Here is a 17,607-nt window from a genome sequence, read left to right as displayed (position 1 = left end):
GTACTTTTGAGCAGCCAAAAGTACAGAACAGATCAATGACCTAGATTCTTTTTAATGTATCCAGAACGTTTTCCCCAAGGCTAAGAAATTGTCCAAGTTACTCTGTATCAAGTATGATGTGCACAACCATCAACAGCAATTTAAGGATACAAACATTGCACAATTTCAAATTCAGTCTGTGCTATTCAATAAGACAGCTCTTATACATTTTAGAAAATGAGTTGTGAATTATCTATTTAAATTATATTCAATTCTCACCTTAATACATTTTGGAAAATAGGTAGGATTTTCTACACGATATTCACAAAATGAAATTATTAGCCAATGGAAAAAAGTCTTAATTTAGCTGCAAACCACTTATTGCTTCATTAGTTTCTTCAAAGTTAGGTCATTGTGTCTAATTAAATTTGTGGAGTTTTGCAGAAGTTTTATGGCTGATTCTGACTTAGTTATTCCCAAAAAACTTTAATAAATTTGATGTACACATTCCTATATACCAAAGAAATATTAAGTCTTTTTCATACTAACACTTAATAAGAAATATAAATTTAGCAACGTATTGTACTGTAATTGTATTGTTGAAAAATTAAAGGAAACATGTTACAGTTGCCTCGTTTTCAAAACTAATTTTGAAAATGGATTATATTTTATATCATTTTAACTTTGACTGTTTAGTAATAAAATTTTAAATATCATTCCATAACTTTTTTCTCTGTAGTCTTCATTATACTTAGAACACATGATACTTTATTTGAATTGAAACAATGAAGTTAAAGAGTCTCTAATGAGATGTAAATCTGACTTGATAGCTCGGTGAAAATGGGATTTTCTGTTAATTGACATATATAATAAACATTTTCGACTTGAGGGAACTAAATCTGCAGCTATAGTTTTGCCAAAAACAATTTAACCACCTAAAAATAAAAGGCATTTTATCCAAAACTATGAAAACAAACAATATTTAGATTTTCTTCAAACGTTGAGCATATCAGGCCGAAGAAGGTACATCTCATTGAAAAAAAAAAAAAAGTTTAACTAACAGTCTCTTAGTAAAGCTTATCCAGTATATTTCCTGGGAACTGACAAGGTAAAAGAATAACTACTATGCAAACAAATCTTTTGGTAGGTCAGGTTATTTAAAATTGTGGGAGGACTTAATTGAACAGTCAGCTCATAAATAAGCAAATTAACTTTCTGATGTCCAGAATTAAATAACTTTGCTACAACAAAACTCCCCCATGCCCAGATACAGTACTTGTTCATATGGACAAGGTCTTTAGGGCATATGGCTATAGATGCCAATTAGAAATAGAATTAACGCTCAACCCTCCAAGAATAAAGCATATTCATTTACTGATGTATTTAATGCAGTCCAATAAAATTTACATTCTATTTAATAGAGCAAGTGCAATACTTAGTTTGCTTTGAACGTACTAATAATTTTAAATCTAAATCAGTCCAAAATCTGGCGATTTGCTGGCTGTGTAACTCTGCGCCCATTTTATCTTTCTGGGTCCGTTTCCTGATTTGCAAATTGGGGACAGTCAGTAGTGAGATGAGCTCTTAAGCGTTCTTCCAAAGACTGAAAGAGTTAAGGCAGGTAAAAGCACTTAATGCTATGTATGCCCTAACCACAGTGCGAGCCGTAGAAGCTTTTCCTGTTCTTACGGTAATCAATAGCAAAAGCTTTAAAAGCCTGGTGTGGGGGAGGTGTCTTCAGACCCGAAAGAGGCTGGTCACAGGCACAGGGGGAGAATGACTAGAGATCGGGGTTGAGAACGGGATGGGTGGGAGGAAAAGACCCCGAGCCCTGGAGCTACCTGCTGGGAAGAAAACTGGGCAGCATCACAGGCTGAGAAGGCAGAAACCTGGGAGTTTGGCACAAGCAGTTGCACGAACGGTTCACATTACTCAAGTCTATGGATCTCTACTGCTCCGTGAACGGGCAAGAGCGGCCAGCCTGACGCCACTAAGGGTGTAACCCAGTCAGCGCCGCGCGGCTCGGCTCAGGCCGGCTCCGAATAGACTCTCAGTCAGGTCGAACCCACGACAGTCAGGTATGCACTTGGGTTGTAGGCCTAGACTTACAATCCACGGCCGGCGCTGCAGCCGCGGCTACCCAACTTCCGGTGCAGCCCAGCCTCGCGAGGGCGCCGGCACCCAGAGGCAGTCGGAATGGCCCCTCGCGGGCCCCGTAGCCGGGCCTTCCTTGCTGTTGTCCCCGCCTTTTCTTTCCCTCCCTCAGTTCCCTTTCACTTCCGGGGTCGCTCTGGATCCGCTGGTTCCGTAACAACATCCCGTTGGCTTCCTCAGGCGGTGGGACCTCGCGGCCGCCGCCTCCCGGGAGCGCCCGCCCGCCGGCTCTTCTGGGCCAGTGCGCTCCCCGGCGCAGGCCGCCATGGCCACCAACCCGCAGCCGCAGCCGCCGCCTCCCCCGCCGCAGCCGCAGCCTCCGCCGCCGCCGCCGGGCCCTGGGGCTGGTCCGGGCGCGAGCGGAGCGGGTGGCGCGGGCGCGGGCGCCGGAGACCCGCAGCTGGTGGCCATGATCGTGAACCACCTCAAGAGCCAGGGCCTCTTCGACCAGTTCCGCCGGGACTGCCTGGCCGACGTGGACACCAAGGTGCGGGGCGCGCTGGGGGCTGCGGGGCCCGGGGCCCGGGGCCGCCGTGTCGGGCCGCTTCCTGCAGCTCCGCGGGGCGGCGCCCTGCACCCGGGCCTCGTCGCCCCTCGCCTCGGAGCGGAGCTGCGCCGCTAGGCGCGGGGCCAGGGGTTCATTCATTCTCCGCCCTGAGGCTCAGTTAACCGATGCGGGTCTGCTTGGTACCCACCGCCAGCCGGGCACTGCCTGGGCCCCGGGTTTGCACCGGTCCGGTGAGCAAGACGAAATGATTGTTCTTAGGGAGGGTACTTTGCAAGCCCTGAATCTCCCGGCGCTCAGATTCGTGCTCATTTTCGTTTCTTATTTCTCGTTTGATTTACTTTGCATTCCGAGTTATTCTTGCCTTCTCTCTTGAAGGTTCCTGGGTAGTACGGTGCCACGTCTTTGTGTCTTGCAGAAATGATTTAGAAATAATTGATCAGATTGTTTGAAATGTGTTTTGCAGGATGTTAGGGGGTAGCGGTAGAGGGAAGGCGGTGATGAAGGGTAGGGAGGTGGGACTTTAGCTCGAATTCTCGCAGACTACTTGATTTAGGTAGCACGGGCCAAGTTACGCTTTTAAGTTGAGAAAGTAGAGCAAGGTGTGTATAGGAGGCATCCCCTGCGTGGGGGAAAGGACAGAGAAGAGGTGACAGCAGAGACTGAAAGTCGAGGAAGAGCAGGAGAGAAGAGTGAGCTCAACAGGATGAAGAAGAGGGGAAAGGTGAACCAAGACGGTCTTTATCCAAAAAGTTCGAGACCTGGAAGGGCGAAGGGAGGAATTTCTTACCAAATGGCAGAATGTAGGGGGAATTAACAGCTGCTAACTTACCTGTTTGGGCAAAGAATAAAAGGACACCAGAAAAGTGAATTCAGTGAGATGAGTGTAGAACCAGTGGAGTGTAGAAGTCTGGAAGCAGGTGAAACGGGAAGTCGATAGGAACCCCCCCCCCCCCAATCTGGGTGAGTCCTCTGGGTCAGAGACGCGCGGCTTGAAGGTTATTCCTGGAAATGCTGGTCTGGTCTGGTCTGAAGAGCCTTCTGTGAGAAAGGAGTATTTACAGCATCTGCACGTTGCTCCCAGGCTTTCAGATAAACAGCACACAGTTCCACCATCTCAGGGTATTGGAATTTTGTGCCATAGAGAATTTAGTTTACTTGGGGATGTTTATCTAGGAATTATATAGTTTTCTTACTTTGTGAAAGAAATATGCACAGCCATCTGTTTTAAAGTAATATTTATTACCTTTTTAAAATTATTTAATGGGAGAAAATTAGACATGGTAAAAGTTACTCACATAAAGCTCATTGTTTGTATCCAGCAAGTGGAGATTTGCTTTGCTGTTCTCAGAATCCTATAAATATGTGTGTTAGCATTGTGTGTGCAACTTGAAATTTTTAATGGACTGACTGGGAAAAGGCTACAGTATCTAAGATTCAACTTTTATTCATTCTGTGTCTATAATATCCCTCTGAAAACAGAGTATTAAAAACTTTTGGGGGGACACCGTTCTTTTGGTGGTCTAATGAGAGCTAAGCCTTTCTCCCAACAAAAATGTACATGTACGCATTGAAATGCTCTTCTGGTAATTCAGAGTGGGTGACTTTATGCAGTTTTCTGTGGCTCTACCTAGTAGAGAGTTCAAGGACCACAGTATAAACTTCCCTGGTTTAACTTTGAGCAGTACAATGAAAGTGATGCTAGCCTCCTCCCAGACAGCAGGAAGCAGCTGGGAATGGTTGAAGTTGTTTTATCATTCATATGCTTGCTCAGATCCTCCCCAAATCTGTCTCTCTTTCCCCAGGCTAACCTTTACCGTTCTTCCTTTTCCTTCTTTTCTTCCTCCCTTGTAGTCAAAAATTTTGTCAACTTTTTAAATTCTTATTGGGGCACATTTTATATACCTTTATTATTTAAAAATAGTAAGTTTGAAAATTAAATAAATACAATAGCTTTTTCTCCATAGGAGCTTAACATTCAGAACAATATGATAAGTAGGCAAAAGTAGAAATCTTGATTCCCTATTTAAGCAAAAGAGAATCATTTGAATGGAATCCTTGGTTCCCATCTGCCCCTTGTAGTATGGTTCTTTTGATAACTGAATCTGAAAATCAGACCTGCTGTCTGCAGGAGGGCTTACCTGTAGCATAGAGTTGTAGCTGTAACTGGATTTTGTCAGTCACCTACACACTGAAGAATGGAGGCATTTGGTACTGGATAGGTGCTCTGCAGGAGCAAATGTCATCCAGGCCAGTGTGTTTAAAAAGGGTAAGAAGTACCAGAGTCTGCTGCTACTCTGGAAGGCCAGAACTGGCTCTGAGTGTCGTGGGGTCATCGGTGGTCCTTAATACCAAGTCTTCCCAGTGGGAACCCTGGGCTCCTTCACTGTGGACATTGATCTCAGATCTCCGGAGAAAGCCTGGTGGCTTCTCAGCCACTCTGCTTCCTTTATGATGATTAGCAACTGGAGAGTGGAGGAAAGGTCGCAAACCTGTCATTCTGTCATAGGCAGGAGCTCAACCAATAAGAACTGCTCCCCTCTCCCCAAGTAATGAAAACTGATTTTTGGACACTTTCCGAACACTCTCTCATTTATAAATGGTCCTGGTCAATTTGATTACTCAACGAACATTTACCAAATGAGTTTTGTTTTAGGTCTCAGAGGTCCAGGAGTGAACCAAAAGTCTCAGTTACGGACCTTACGTCCTAACAGAGAAAAGCACCAAAATAGCATGTGACAGTGTCTATTTAAGAAAAAAAGAAAGAAAGGGGAAAAAGCTCTACAAGGATGGAAAATGCCCACTGTTTTGTTTAGGTCAGTTGTTGAGGAGGATTTCCCTAAAATGGCACGTGGCCTCTCCTTGAGCGGTGGAAGGAGCCAGTGCAGGCCTGGCAGGAAGCAGGGCGAGTGGGGACCTGAGGCAGTGCCTGCTGGGGGAGCCCCCTCCTCCCCAGATTCAGCAAGCTTCAGACACCAACCTCACTGTGGGCTTTTTCTTGGACTAGAAGCTCTTCACAGGTCTTGAGCAAAACCTATTTTAGATCGGTTGATGCTGAGTGATTAATAGTGTTCCCTTTGTGACTATTGACGATCTACTTTGGACAGTGAATTATGTGGTTGCCCCAATTTTAGAACTTTACAGTACTTTGATGGGAAATAGATATTAGGTAGGCAAGAGTAGACCAAGTGGCCAGGTACTATGCTCTAGGCAGGAGATGAGAATTTTGGACCAGGATGTTACTACAAAAGGTATTGGGAAGTAGTTAGATCCTGGAGGGACTCTGGTGCTAGCTCTGGCAGAATTTGCTAAAAGAAGGAGAATTTGGAAACAAAATTACTTGTTGGGTAGTTCAAATTGGAACTTGTTGTGGAGAGACAAGAATGCTAAATGCATTGTCGTATTTGAGTTTAATAAATGTTAGATTTGGGAATACTAGAAAGAATTATGCTTTTGAATCATTGAGAAAGAATGGGTTTCAGTTCACACTGATTTTGAGTAAATGAAGAAGAACATGAGAAACAATTGTGAAGCCTTCTTGCACAGTAGAAAACAGGCATCAGCAAAAGTCTGAAAATTGGTAGTGGTGAGAGGGCATCTCATAGGGACGCAACTTTGATCATTCTGTGTTGTGCATAGCTACCCAGTCATCTAAGAAGTATGTTTTAATTGTTTATCTACCAGGGGGGTGATGGGTTGTGTAAAAATGAAAATTAAGGGAGGAAGAGGAGTAGGGAGATAAATGTCCCCCCACCCTAACGTCAGTGCAGTGGAAGGATTGCTGAAATAGTCTTTGTGCAGGAGATAGCAGGAACATGGAGGAAGGGCCATATGAACCTCCTGTGGCTGTCAGAATGACTTCACAAGTTGAGATAAGCTCTGGAGGTAAGAAATTTGCCAGATGGACAAGTAGGGAGAATGGTTGTTGTGTGAGAATCTGTTGCTGGAATATAAACTTTAAAGGTAAAAGAATGCAGATGGCAGAAGAGAGAGCTGTACCATTTTGCTTCAAATCATTCAAAATCATTAAAAGCCCTGAAACTCACTATGCTAAAAGCCATACAAGAGAAAGATAAAGACCACGAAAGGTGGGGACAACCTCTAGGGACTGAGTGCTGTCCTGAGTAAAAGTAGAAAGGACCTATTACCCTCTTCCTCCACTCCCCTTACATCAAGAGTCCTCAGCCTTTGCACTGTGAGCATTTGGGGCTGGATAGTTCTTGCTGTGGGCTCTCCCATGCATTGTGGAAAGTTTGGCAGCATCATTGCACTTCCCTCACCTATTGACAGCCAAAAGTATCTCAGACGTTGCCCAACCTCCCCAACCCTGCATCCCCTGGGATTGAAATTGCTAGCTACTGCCTTCCATCAGACTGAATATATGGTCAGAGTGATTGCCCTGGTACAGATCTTAGTCACTCTAGTTATTGTAGACTTTCCTAAGTGTATTCTATGTCTGTTTACTCTTTCACTATGATTAGTCATTCAGGGGCTCAGCTGTCATAGATGTAGTTGCTTCTCATTCTGTACTCCATAATTTCAGACGGCTTGTAGCTACCCAAAGCCTTCCAGCGCCTGGCCCCAATCTATGTCTCCAAATTAATTTCTTTACTTTTTGTATTCTGTTCTCCAAGCAAATTGGAATGCCGGTTTGGGGGTTTACCAGATGCCCCTGACCCTGCACTTCCTCATCCAATTGCTCTTGCTTACACTGTTGGCTGCATCTGCAAGGACCTCCATTTTTCATCCCCAGCCCCATCGTGAAACTTCTAAACTGATTTTATAGCTCACACCACATTCTCAAGAAAGGCTTACTTCTGCTTCTTGCACTTTCTTTTTTAGACATCATCTCTCATAAGTTAACATTTAGTTGTGTTTTATAGTCTAGTTCTTTCTTTACAAAGAGATATTTTCCTTGTGTTCCTTATCTCAAAACACTTTGGCCTAGAGGAAATAGGCAGGATTTGACTGAGTTTAAATTAGTAAGAATTGTCATGTGCTGTGAAATTAGGTTGCTATATGGATAGGGAAAGAAATGTTAACACTATTAAAGATATTTAAATTCCTGAGACTTGTGACATCAGAGATTGTTAATATGTTTATTTGTGTTTTCACTCCAGCCTGCCTATCAGAATTTGAGACAGCGCGTTGACAACTTTGTTGCAAACCACTTGGCTACTCATACCTGGAGTCCTCATCTCAACAAGAACCAACTAAGAAACAATATTAGACAACAAGTCCTTAAGTAAGTCTCAGATTTCCAGTTCAGGAGTAGGCTTCAAAATGTCACAGTGTACTTTGCCCAAAAGCAGAAGCACTGCAGTTTATTCACCTAGTGACGGCAGTTTTTGCAGGTTTGCTGTGGCTACTCCATGTGATGCAGTATAATTTGGAAGTATAGTCCGTTTACTTTTCTTTTTTTTTTGAGGGTCTCATTATGTAGTTCAGGCTGGCAGTGAACTCACAGTGATTCTCCTGCCTCCACCTCCCAAGTGCTGGATTTATAGGTGTGCACTACTATGCCTGGCTAACCTAGCTAAACACTTTACATTTCTCTCATAAACTTTTAACAGCGTAAAGTTTGGCTGTATACTTACCAGGTTACTTGAAGGAAGAAGATAGGACTTTTAAAAAATCAAGATATAATATTAATAGACAATACCATAATATCCTATATATCTGCATTTACAGTTATTTTCCTGACCCTCAGAACTGGCTTTATAGATAAAGACATTAAACGTCACTGAAATTAAAACTTTCTCTTGATAGGAAGCCAAATTTTCCAGTACAGACCCCCCCCAACCTTTTTTTTTTAACATTTTGCTTTTAACTCTGCTATTTAGTGATAATATAGCAAAACAATAAATAAAAATAAAAATAAATATATATATACACACACACACACTATATATATATATATATATATATATATATATGTCAGTTTGAGTGAATATAAGGTAAAATAAGAGTTGGAATGCTAGAAAGACTGGGGAGGGGCAATATTTACTTCAAAAAAAAAAGGAAAAGAAAAACTTGTTTTACAGTCTTACATTTGTTTTTGAATATCATTATTTGCCAAGACAAGAAGGAGACCTCCTATCCCTGCTGTCTCGTTCTGCAAAAGGTATAAGTTATTTAAAGAGTTACTGGTCTTCCTGCGTTACACTCAGGCACATTTTTGAGAATAAGAAGATGTGGCTTTTAAACAGTTCAGCGGTCTGTTTTATACGGCCCAGCTCTTTATTTTCTCTTGTCCTTAGGAATCTCCCTAATGTGATTGTTCCAAGCCACAGGAAGCCCCAGAAATAAAAAGTCACACTCTTAACTAAAGACCCATTTAGCCACAAGTAACACTAGAAAGCAGAGCCTGAGGGCTTGGATTGTGTCTCCTTGTGAATAAGAGAAGAGGGAACTTAACAGTAGTTTGTGGTCTGCATTTTAGCGGATGTTGAGGAACCTGTGAAAGAGTCCAGGTGAGATCAAAAGATGCCGGCAGAGGCCCGCATGGGAACACCTGTTGGGGGAAGTCCAGAAAGAGAAGAAACAGAGAGACCTGTTGGGTGATGGCCTGGATGGTTGCTTCTGTAAACCACCGCTCAGGAAGGGCACGGGGCAGGCTCACTGATGGCGACTCCCCGGCGTCTGCTGTTCTTACAGTGCTTTCACCCGGCACTTTGCCTGGCTGCCTCCCTCTGCATGATGCTCACATGACTTCTGTAAAAGCACGTTGCATTCTTTTTCTTCGTATCTTAAAAGATCTCAAATGGAAGGCCAACTTCGTGGAATTTCATGTTCTTTTCAGCGTACATGATCTGTAAGATAAGGAATCAGTCATTTTTTATTCTCTTATTTAAGGGAACTAAACTCAGATGTCGCGCTTGTGGAAATCAAGCACTAAAAACACTTGTACAGCTCCAGCATGAGGCGTTGTGTGGAAAGGGGCAAGGAGCTCTGTGCCTGTTAGTGACGGGGTCCTGGGGCAGTCTACCTGTGACTGATGAGAGCTTTCATTTAGAGACACTCACGGTGAAAGAGGGACAACAGCTGTCTTCTCTTGTGTAATTTAAGCAGTGCTTGTTCCTGGGACATCGTAGATTTTCTTCCAACTGTGTTATTTCTAAATGAGCTATTTTCATTTAAATTCCATTAGTCGAGTTTTATGTTACTGAGAACATTTTAAAATTCCCTTAAAGAGGTTACTTAGCTGTGTGCATAAGGATGAACTAGTCCTGTAAATAAATACAATTTCAAACAATTTTTCATACGTATGCTTTGAGAAAGTTGACTGAAGTTGAGCCATCTGCAGCTACCTTTTTTGTGGGATGTCGTAGTCTAATACCAGCAGTTTCAGATAGTTAAATTTACTCATTAGTCTCTCGACTCTGTAGAGAGAAAATTTATATCTTATTAAGGCATTCATGTTGTGCTACAGAATCTGAAAATGCTAGATGGCTTCGAATATTAATTTTTAACTGAGCAGAATTTAAGAGGCAGACAAGGAAGTAATTTTAACTGAGAAAATGCCAGTTTCCCTGTCTCTTCTTGGCCTTGCCTTTGAGCTGGGACTGAGGCTTCTCCACTCTGGTGAGCCGCTTTGGCCGCTCCCCGAGGGAGCCCACTGAGAGCACTGTGCTCCGTAGCTCTGGCTTCTGTCTCATACGATCAGAGCTGGCATCCACTAGAGAGAGGACGGCTGCAGAAGTATTTTGTTTGTAGGACAAGAAGTAAGAACATAGGCAGAGAAAGAGACTGAATCAATAGTTTTGGGATGGATCCGTTTTATTTTCTATACATTTTTTACTTGTATTTTATGCTTTTGTACTTGTGCCTTAAAAACATATTCCAAGATTGCTGCTATGTCTTTTCCACCTGCTATATTTCAAAAACACCTTTAAGATGTAGCAGTGATCCTAGGGTTTGTGTTGGGGTTTTTTTTTAGATCTTAGAACTTTAAAAAGCAGGCAACCTACTTTGTGCCATGTCAGCTCATTTTTCTCTGTGGCCCACATAAGTGGAATTATAGTATCACGAGGCAGCAAGTTGCCTCAGGAAATTAAAATGGAATCCAGCATCCACCCCAGACAGAGCTGCTCTCAAAAATAGCTTTTGTGAAGTGTAAGCAGAGACATCTCACCCATTCTGTGCAGACCACTGAGGCCTGGAGGGGAAGTGACCAGCACCTTGTGTTTAGGAAGAAAGTGTGTCTCTTACAGTAAAGGCATGTTCTCTTGTTCTGCTCAGACGCTCTGTACAGAAGCACATTTCAGATCTTGTGCTCATCACTCCTCTGTCTGTTGTGTACATTTCTTTATCCTGGAGTACCTTTTCCCCCCTCTATAGAAATCAAGACTCAGCTGAAATGTCTGAAAGGTTCCTTTGTCTGGCATTCACAAGTTATCTTGGACATACTTACTAATTCCATTTGTGTCTCTTTTCCTACTAATTTCTGCACGGTGTGTACTCATGCCTTTCATCATACTCTTGCTGTTACTTGGTTTTCTGGTACGGACTCGCACTATTTAGTTCAGGCCAGCCTTGAACTCACTACCTAGCCCCCACTGGCCTCAAATTTGACATCCTCCTACCTCAGTCTCTAGTGCTACGATTATAAGCATGTACCACCACACCAGCTCATCTTATATTTTACCGGTTTGTATGTGCCTCCCCAGCCAGAGAGACTGCTCTAGTTCCTAGCCACAGGGTGGCTAGCCTGGCAACTGTTATGTAAAAGACACTCTTAACATAATTGCTAAATAAATAATCATCCAGTTTTTGTAGTATGAAGATGCTAAAAACAAAGCCAAAAATCTAAGTTTTATTTTTGTTTTCCTAAAGTTTTCTCTTTTTTCAATTTAATAAGATTATAGTTTGTGTGTGTTCTTCAGTTTTCCTGGAGATTCTGATACTTACTAAAGGTTTATGATTTTTTTTCCCAGAATCTGTTGATTATTTTCGATTGAAAACTTTAGCAGTTGTCTATTCCCATATACCAAGGGTATGAAGAGTATAGGAGGTGACAAAAGTATCACCTGTACATGTAAAGGTGCTGCACTGTAAAGATGATGGGCTAGTTCTAAAGGTGTTTTGTCTTGTTTTTATTCAGTCTTTTAATTTTGCCACCAGTGACATAATAATGGTTTAGTTTTGGTTTTGGGTTTTTTTTGTTTTTGAGGGGTTTTTTTATAATACAGTAAAATATCTCCAAAGCATGAAGCTTACTTTGCATTGCCTACATTTTTTGATTTTCTGTTAATCCGTACGAGTGAATTAGGGCACTTCAGAGTTGACCCATATATAATGTATAATAGATACAGTTTTATTGAAAAGTAATCTGTACAAATTAATATGAAAATATCTCTTCACCTTTCTGTTAATTATCTTGAATTTCAGATCAGGAATGCTGGAATCTGGTATCGACCGAATTATTTCTCAGGTTGTAGATCCAAAGATCAACCACACATTCAGACCTCAGGTGGAGAAAGCTGTGCATGAATTTTTGGCCACACTCAATCACAAGGAGGAAGCAGGTGGCAGCACCGCTCCTGCTGAAGAGAAACCAGATTCTTCCCTCATTACACAAGGTGCTTTGCGTTTGCTCTTGGTCAGTTCCATTGCTTTTCTTCTTGAGCCGAGTATCAAGTTAGGATATTTGGTTCTTGACAATGTGTCTCTATTTGGCTGCTCTAATGAAATTGTATTTACTTTAAATATCACCCAAGTTTCTCAACTGGCAGAGCATTTGTTTTTTGAGATTAATATATAATAAAAAGCATTTAAGTAATGGTAGATGGGTGTGCATGTCATAGTTCAGGGAATAGCTGAAAGAGCTAAAGAAGATTCTTCTGGAAATTAGACTGTTTCAGATTGCTGGTGCTCTTCCTGAGATACGGTGGTAAGCAAAATTCTGAATGCTGCTAGCAGTGGCACCTGGAAGCCTGAGGGAACACATATAGAGGTGGCAGTGGTCTGTAGTGTGGATCAGCAGAAGTGTCCACCTTCCACATAAATTTACTCTAAAACTTGTCTTTCCTCCAAGGTGTTCCTGCTCCTGGGCCCAGTGCTAATGTAGCCAGTGATGCCATGTCAATCTTGGAAACCATAACTTCTCTTAACCAGGAAGCCAATGCTGCCTGGGCCTGCACAGAAATGTCAAATGCCAAGACCAGTGAGAAAGTATCCAAAAAACTCTCATCTCAACCAAGCACTGATATTAGTACTGAGAAAGAAAAAAATTCAGAGGACACGGCTGATAAAGAAAAGGCTGCACCAGACTGTGGAGGGGAAGGCCAGGAAGCAACCCCGAAGTCTGAAGAACTCAGTGATCTCCAGTGTCCAGCTGAAGAAATAAAAAATCACACGAAAGAGAATAATAGCTTGATTCTGCTAAATAAGGATGCTCAGCAGGAAAGCAGTGACCAAAAAAATAAATCAACAGACAAAGGTGAAAAGAAACCAGACGGCAATGATAAAGGAGAAAGGAAAAAAGAAAAGAAGGAAAAAACCGAAAAGAAATTTGATTACTCAAAAAGAAGTGAAGATGCACTAAAAGTAAAAGATGAGAAACAACCCAAGGAAAAAGAAGCGGAGGGTTCAAAACTCCCTTCAGAAAAGGGCAGTAATAGAGCTAAAACCGTCGAAGGAACAAAAGAAGGTACATTAAAACACAAACTCTTTTAAACAAACTTCTTTTAGAGAAAAAGTTTCTACTTTGGGCCACTTGGCCTTCAAATTAATAAATATGTTGATATTTTCTTTTCTTTTCTTTTTTTTTTTTTTTTTGGTACCGGGGATCGAACTCAGGACTTGTGCTTGCGAGGCAGGCACGGGAACCACTGAGCTAAATCCTGGCCCTATATCTTGATATTTTCATTTCAAAATTCTGAAAACTTTTGTTTTCTGTGTTAAAGCAATAAACATATATTCTGTCCCATCCTAATATATCTATTCACAGAAAATTAACAAACTGTAAACTATCATCTGTCTGGTAATTGATTCACAGACACTATCCCATGCAATTTAATTCATAGTTGTACATCTCAGTCTTTAAAATATTAGGTAGTGCATACTTCAGTTAATTACTTTTTACTTTTGTGTATATCGTTTACATTATAAATCAATAGTTTATTATTACAGGATACTAGCTTGCCTTTGTATTTACTGATATTTGTGTTAATTGATATTGTACTCATTGATACTGATATTTGTATTGATTTATTGATAATTTATTTGGCATGTACTTGATTTATTTGATAATTTACTTGGCACATACTTAGATTTTAGATATAATTTAGGAATTGTGCTTTGAGTATGTTCCTATAACAAGGTGTTGTATTTTCTGTTTTATTTTCTTCTGGAAGATTGTGCCTTGATAGATTCTGATGTGGACGGACTTACTGACATCACAGTTAGCTCTGTTCATACCAGTGACCTTTCGTCTTTTGAAGAAGACACGGAGGAGGAAGTTGTCATGTCTGATAGCATGGAAGAAGGAGAGATCACATCAGACGGTAAAGCCTTTTACTTAGTAATGTCTCTCTGAAACTTGCACTGAGCATTATTTGTGTGTTCTGATGACTGTGTTCTGTGGGACAGTGGGCTTAAGTGTCAAGAGCATGGAAAGTCATGAGATGTTTCTGAGTCCCATCTCTGAGGCTATCTGTCTTAGCAAGCTTGGTAAATTATTAACCTCAACAACCTCCATCTATAACTCGCCCCCTGAGATGATTATTGTATGATTTGGATGAGATAATGTATATAAAAATGCCTTTTCTTTGTGTAAGTGTAATGTTTTGGGGAAGCATAATCACAAGATAAACGCTCTGGTAACAGTTCCAGGTTTGGGGGTCCCCACAACCACCCTTAGATTGAATAATTCACTGCACGTGCTTAGAGAACTCAGTGAAAGCTGGTATATTCACGGTCATGGTTATTACATCGAAAGGCCTCAGACCAACATCAGCCAGAGGGAGAGAGGTGCACAGAGTGGAATCCAGGAAAGCTCTATAAACAGGAAGCCTCCAGTGGCCATCCCCAATGGAGTTGTTCTTGGTATCTATGTCTGAACATGCGCACAAGGGTTATCAGCCGGGGAAGTTCGTCAGAGCCTTGTCCAAAGTTCTTGTCGAGCTCCAGCAGGTACTGGTAGATGATAGCCCATGTGGCTCGTACGGGCCTCTGACCCCTCTGGAGGTCAAGCGGAGACTCCATGATCCAAAGCACCCTCCCTGTGTCGCATCTTACGCCACTTGTTTTGTGAGGCATAGCATTCCCAGGACTTAGCAGTGACCCCCAGAAACCAAGAGCAAAAGCCAAACCCCTCCAAGCAAAGCTGAATTCTTTACTACACAGTTTGTTCCTAGCTAACAGTGTTTCAGGGTCTGGGCTTTGGCCTTCTATGTAATCCTCACCGAAGCCCATGGAAAGTGTGTCCCGACTTTAGCCAGTAAGCACCAGAATGGATTTCAGACCTGGCTCTCTGCTTCCAGGTAGTACTTTATGTGCTTTTTACCCCGTGATTAAATTCTCATGACTTTCTGTTTAATAATCAAAATACTGATTTTTATTTGCAGTTGGTTTTACATGCCATGTTGTAATTTGCTGCCGTCTTTGAATAGGATATCTTGGGAGAAAATCAAGAGGAAAAAGTAGAAGCTTGTAACACCACAGAAGTTTCTCTCAGTCTCACCAATCTTTCATTCCTGCCTTTATATCCATGAAAAACTGAATTACCAGAGCCGGGATTGAGCTCAGTGGTTCTGCCACCTGCCTCTCAAATGCAAGGTCCTGAGTTCGATCCCCGCTACCAAAAAAAAAAAGATAAATAAGATAAAGGAAAAACTGAATTACCTATCGAAAGAAGCAACAGCCGCCTTCCCCAGTTGTCCTGTCTGTCCTCACAAGTCAGTTCTGTAGTGCCCATGTGGGAAGCATGCTCCTCACACTGGACTCTGCTTTCTCTGCCCTAAGTTCTAATACTTGATGGTTTGGGGGCGCTTTTGAAGTGTTTTCTTAGGGCTCTATTTTATGTTTATAGGAGCTAAATAAGAAGATGGCTGTTGTGACACACTAAGCAGGAATTTAAAAGTTTGCTTTCTCTTTCCCTTCTCTTTTTAATGTATCAAATGTAAACAACTCATCTTCCTTATGTAGGGGATTTTAGTGTATGCTTAGTGTAGGAACTGTTACTGAGTCTTACCTTTCTGAACTCACAGGGAGTCATTAAAATCTCATTTACAGCTTCAAGTGAATTTGTTTAACTTAACAGTTGTAAAGCATTCGTATCAAGTCCACTGAGAGGTAAGAACTATTTGTCAAAAGAGCATTGTTGTAAGAAACTAGGGATAGGGGAACACATGTTGCTGAGACGGCCCCCGGTCCTTGGGTTCCTTGGGCAGACGCAAACTGAACATGACGTAAACAGTACAACGAAACTTAAGCTTAGGCCATCAGAAACCACTAGCTATCCCAACTAGAGAATTCTTGTCTGATCATATCCAAGTAAGGCAAAGGTCTTGCTGTATTCAACATGATAATTTACTTTCCTTCCACAGTCAGCCTGTAAAACCTCGTGTTCCCACTGCTAAGGCAGAATTCTCTGAACCTCTTCTGGTTCTCAGTCTGTATACACAGTTGATGAGTCAAGTTTTGCTCAAACTCTAAAGTCTAATCTGAAGTTTTTCTTTTAATAGCATAAGTATATAAGGGGCTGGGGATTTAGCTCTGGTTCTGCTGCCTGCCTAACAAGTGCAAGGTCCTGAGTTCGATCCCCAGTACCAACAACAACAACAAAAAAACAAGCAAAAAAATAAGTATAATGTCTGCTAATTCACAGAAGTACTGTTCTTTTTATTGATTTTTCTTTCAGATGAAGAGAAGAGCAAACAGAATAAAACAAAAACCCAAACTAGTGATTCCAGTGAAGGAAAAGCAAAAAGTGCACGGCATGCATATGTTCACAAACCATATCTTTACTCGAAGTACTACAGCGATTCTGATGACGAGCTCACTGTAGAACAGCGGCGACAGTCTATTGTAAGTCCGGCTTGATCTGTTACTTTGTTAGCTTCCTGCATCGGGATACCAAACTTGAGTAATACACAAGGTATTGATGCATGGAAGAAGCAGAGTCATGGACTCTGCCTTCAGGAACTTGTCATTTCACTAGGTAGAGTAGACACATGGGACAGAGGTGTTTGTCTTGTGTTGTTCATAGAAGTGAAAAACACAATGATCTCGTTTCATAGTATGAAAATGTGTGGATCAATATGGAACAAGTTGTGCTAAAATATAGTGTGCCGCTGTTATCTTAAAATTAAGAGAGAATTGTAGTCCATATATGTTCCAGGTTTGACAATTCTTCCAATTACAAGATAGTTATACTTGTGAATTGTAATAGCTCTTTAAAGAAAATTTCTATGTAATTGTATGTGTAGGTCAATTTTAAGTTGGCTTACAATTTAAGAAACATTAAAATAATGAAAATTTTTCTATACCAGTATGCTAATAGGAAAATCATCCTCCTAGGCTTTTCTCTTGAAAAGGTTAGATGTCCCCAGTTATGTGTCTTCTTAGGAATTTGGTACTTTGACCTTTAGCTCTGGAATGGAAATGGGTGGTAGGAGTAACACAGTGATTGTGAATTCTTCATAGTTTAAAATATGACAGCAGAAAGGTCCCACATCCAAAGCCTGAGTTCTGAGTATAATCACCAACTGAAACTTGTGGTCTCTTGAATCTGTGTACTAGCTTTTTCCTACCTATACACGCTTGATGCTCAATTACACTTTTATGACTTATCTTTTCAACTGAAACAACCAATTTGTTAAACCACCTTTTATCAAAATTATACCTTTCCCATTCTGGCATTCTAAGAATAATGAAAAATTTTCACATCTTTTTTTTTTCCCCCCATTAAGTTTATTGGTACATTTTAGGTATAAAATACAGTTACATTCATCATTGGGATCTTG

The 17,607-nt window shown here is 41.4% G+C and overlaps 1 protein-coding gene across 2 annotated transcripts in view; it reads left to right on the top strand.

The window, feature by feature from the left end:
- The first annotated feature begins 2,264 nt into the window (after positions 1-2,264).
- Positions 2,265-17,607, top strand: part of Bod1l1 (biorientation of chromosomes in cell division 1 like 1) — a 55,280-nt gene continuing 39,937 nt past the window's right edge. For both annotated transcript variants that reach the window (XM_004847269.4, XM_013073049.3), the window contains exons 1-6: positions 2,265-2,620; positions 7,759-7,883; positions 12,029-12,219; positions 12,675-13,289; positions 13,996-14,145; positions 16,503-16,669. In XM_004847269.4, the coding sequence (XP_004847326.2) occupies positions 2,399-2,620; positions 7,759-7,883; positions 12,029-12,219; positions 12,675-13,289; positions 13,996-14,145; positions 16,503-16,669 (1,470 nt within the window). In that variant the 5' untranslated portion in view covers positions 2,265-2,398. The remainder of the gene's footprint in view (positions 2,621-7,758; positions 7,884-12,028; positions 12,220-12,674; positions 13,290-13,995; positions 14,146-16,502; positions 16,670-17,607) is intronic.

Source organism: Heterocephalus glaber, unplaced genomic scaffold (assembly GCF_053883595.1).
Source record: "Heterocephalus glaber isolate CG9 unplaced genomic scaffold, H.glaber_assembly_v1.0 deba00001509, whole genome shotgun sequence".
Taxonomy (NCBI): Eukaryota; Metazoa; Chordata; class Mammalia; order Rodentia; family Bathyergidae; genus Heterocephalus; species Heterocephalus glaber.
This window is presented reverse-complemented; position numbering and strand designations above follow the sequence as displayed.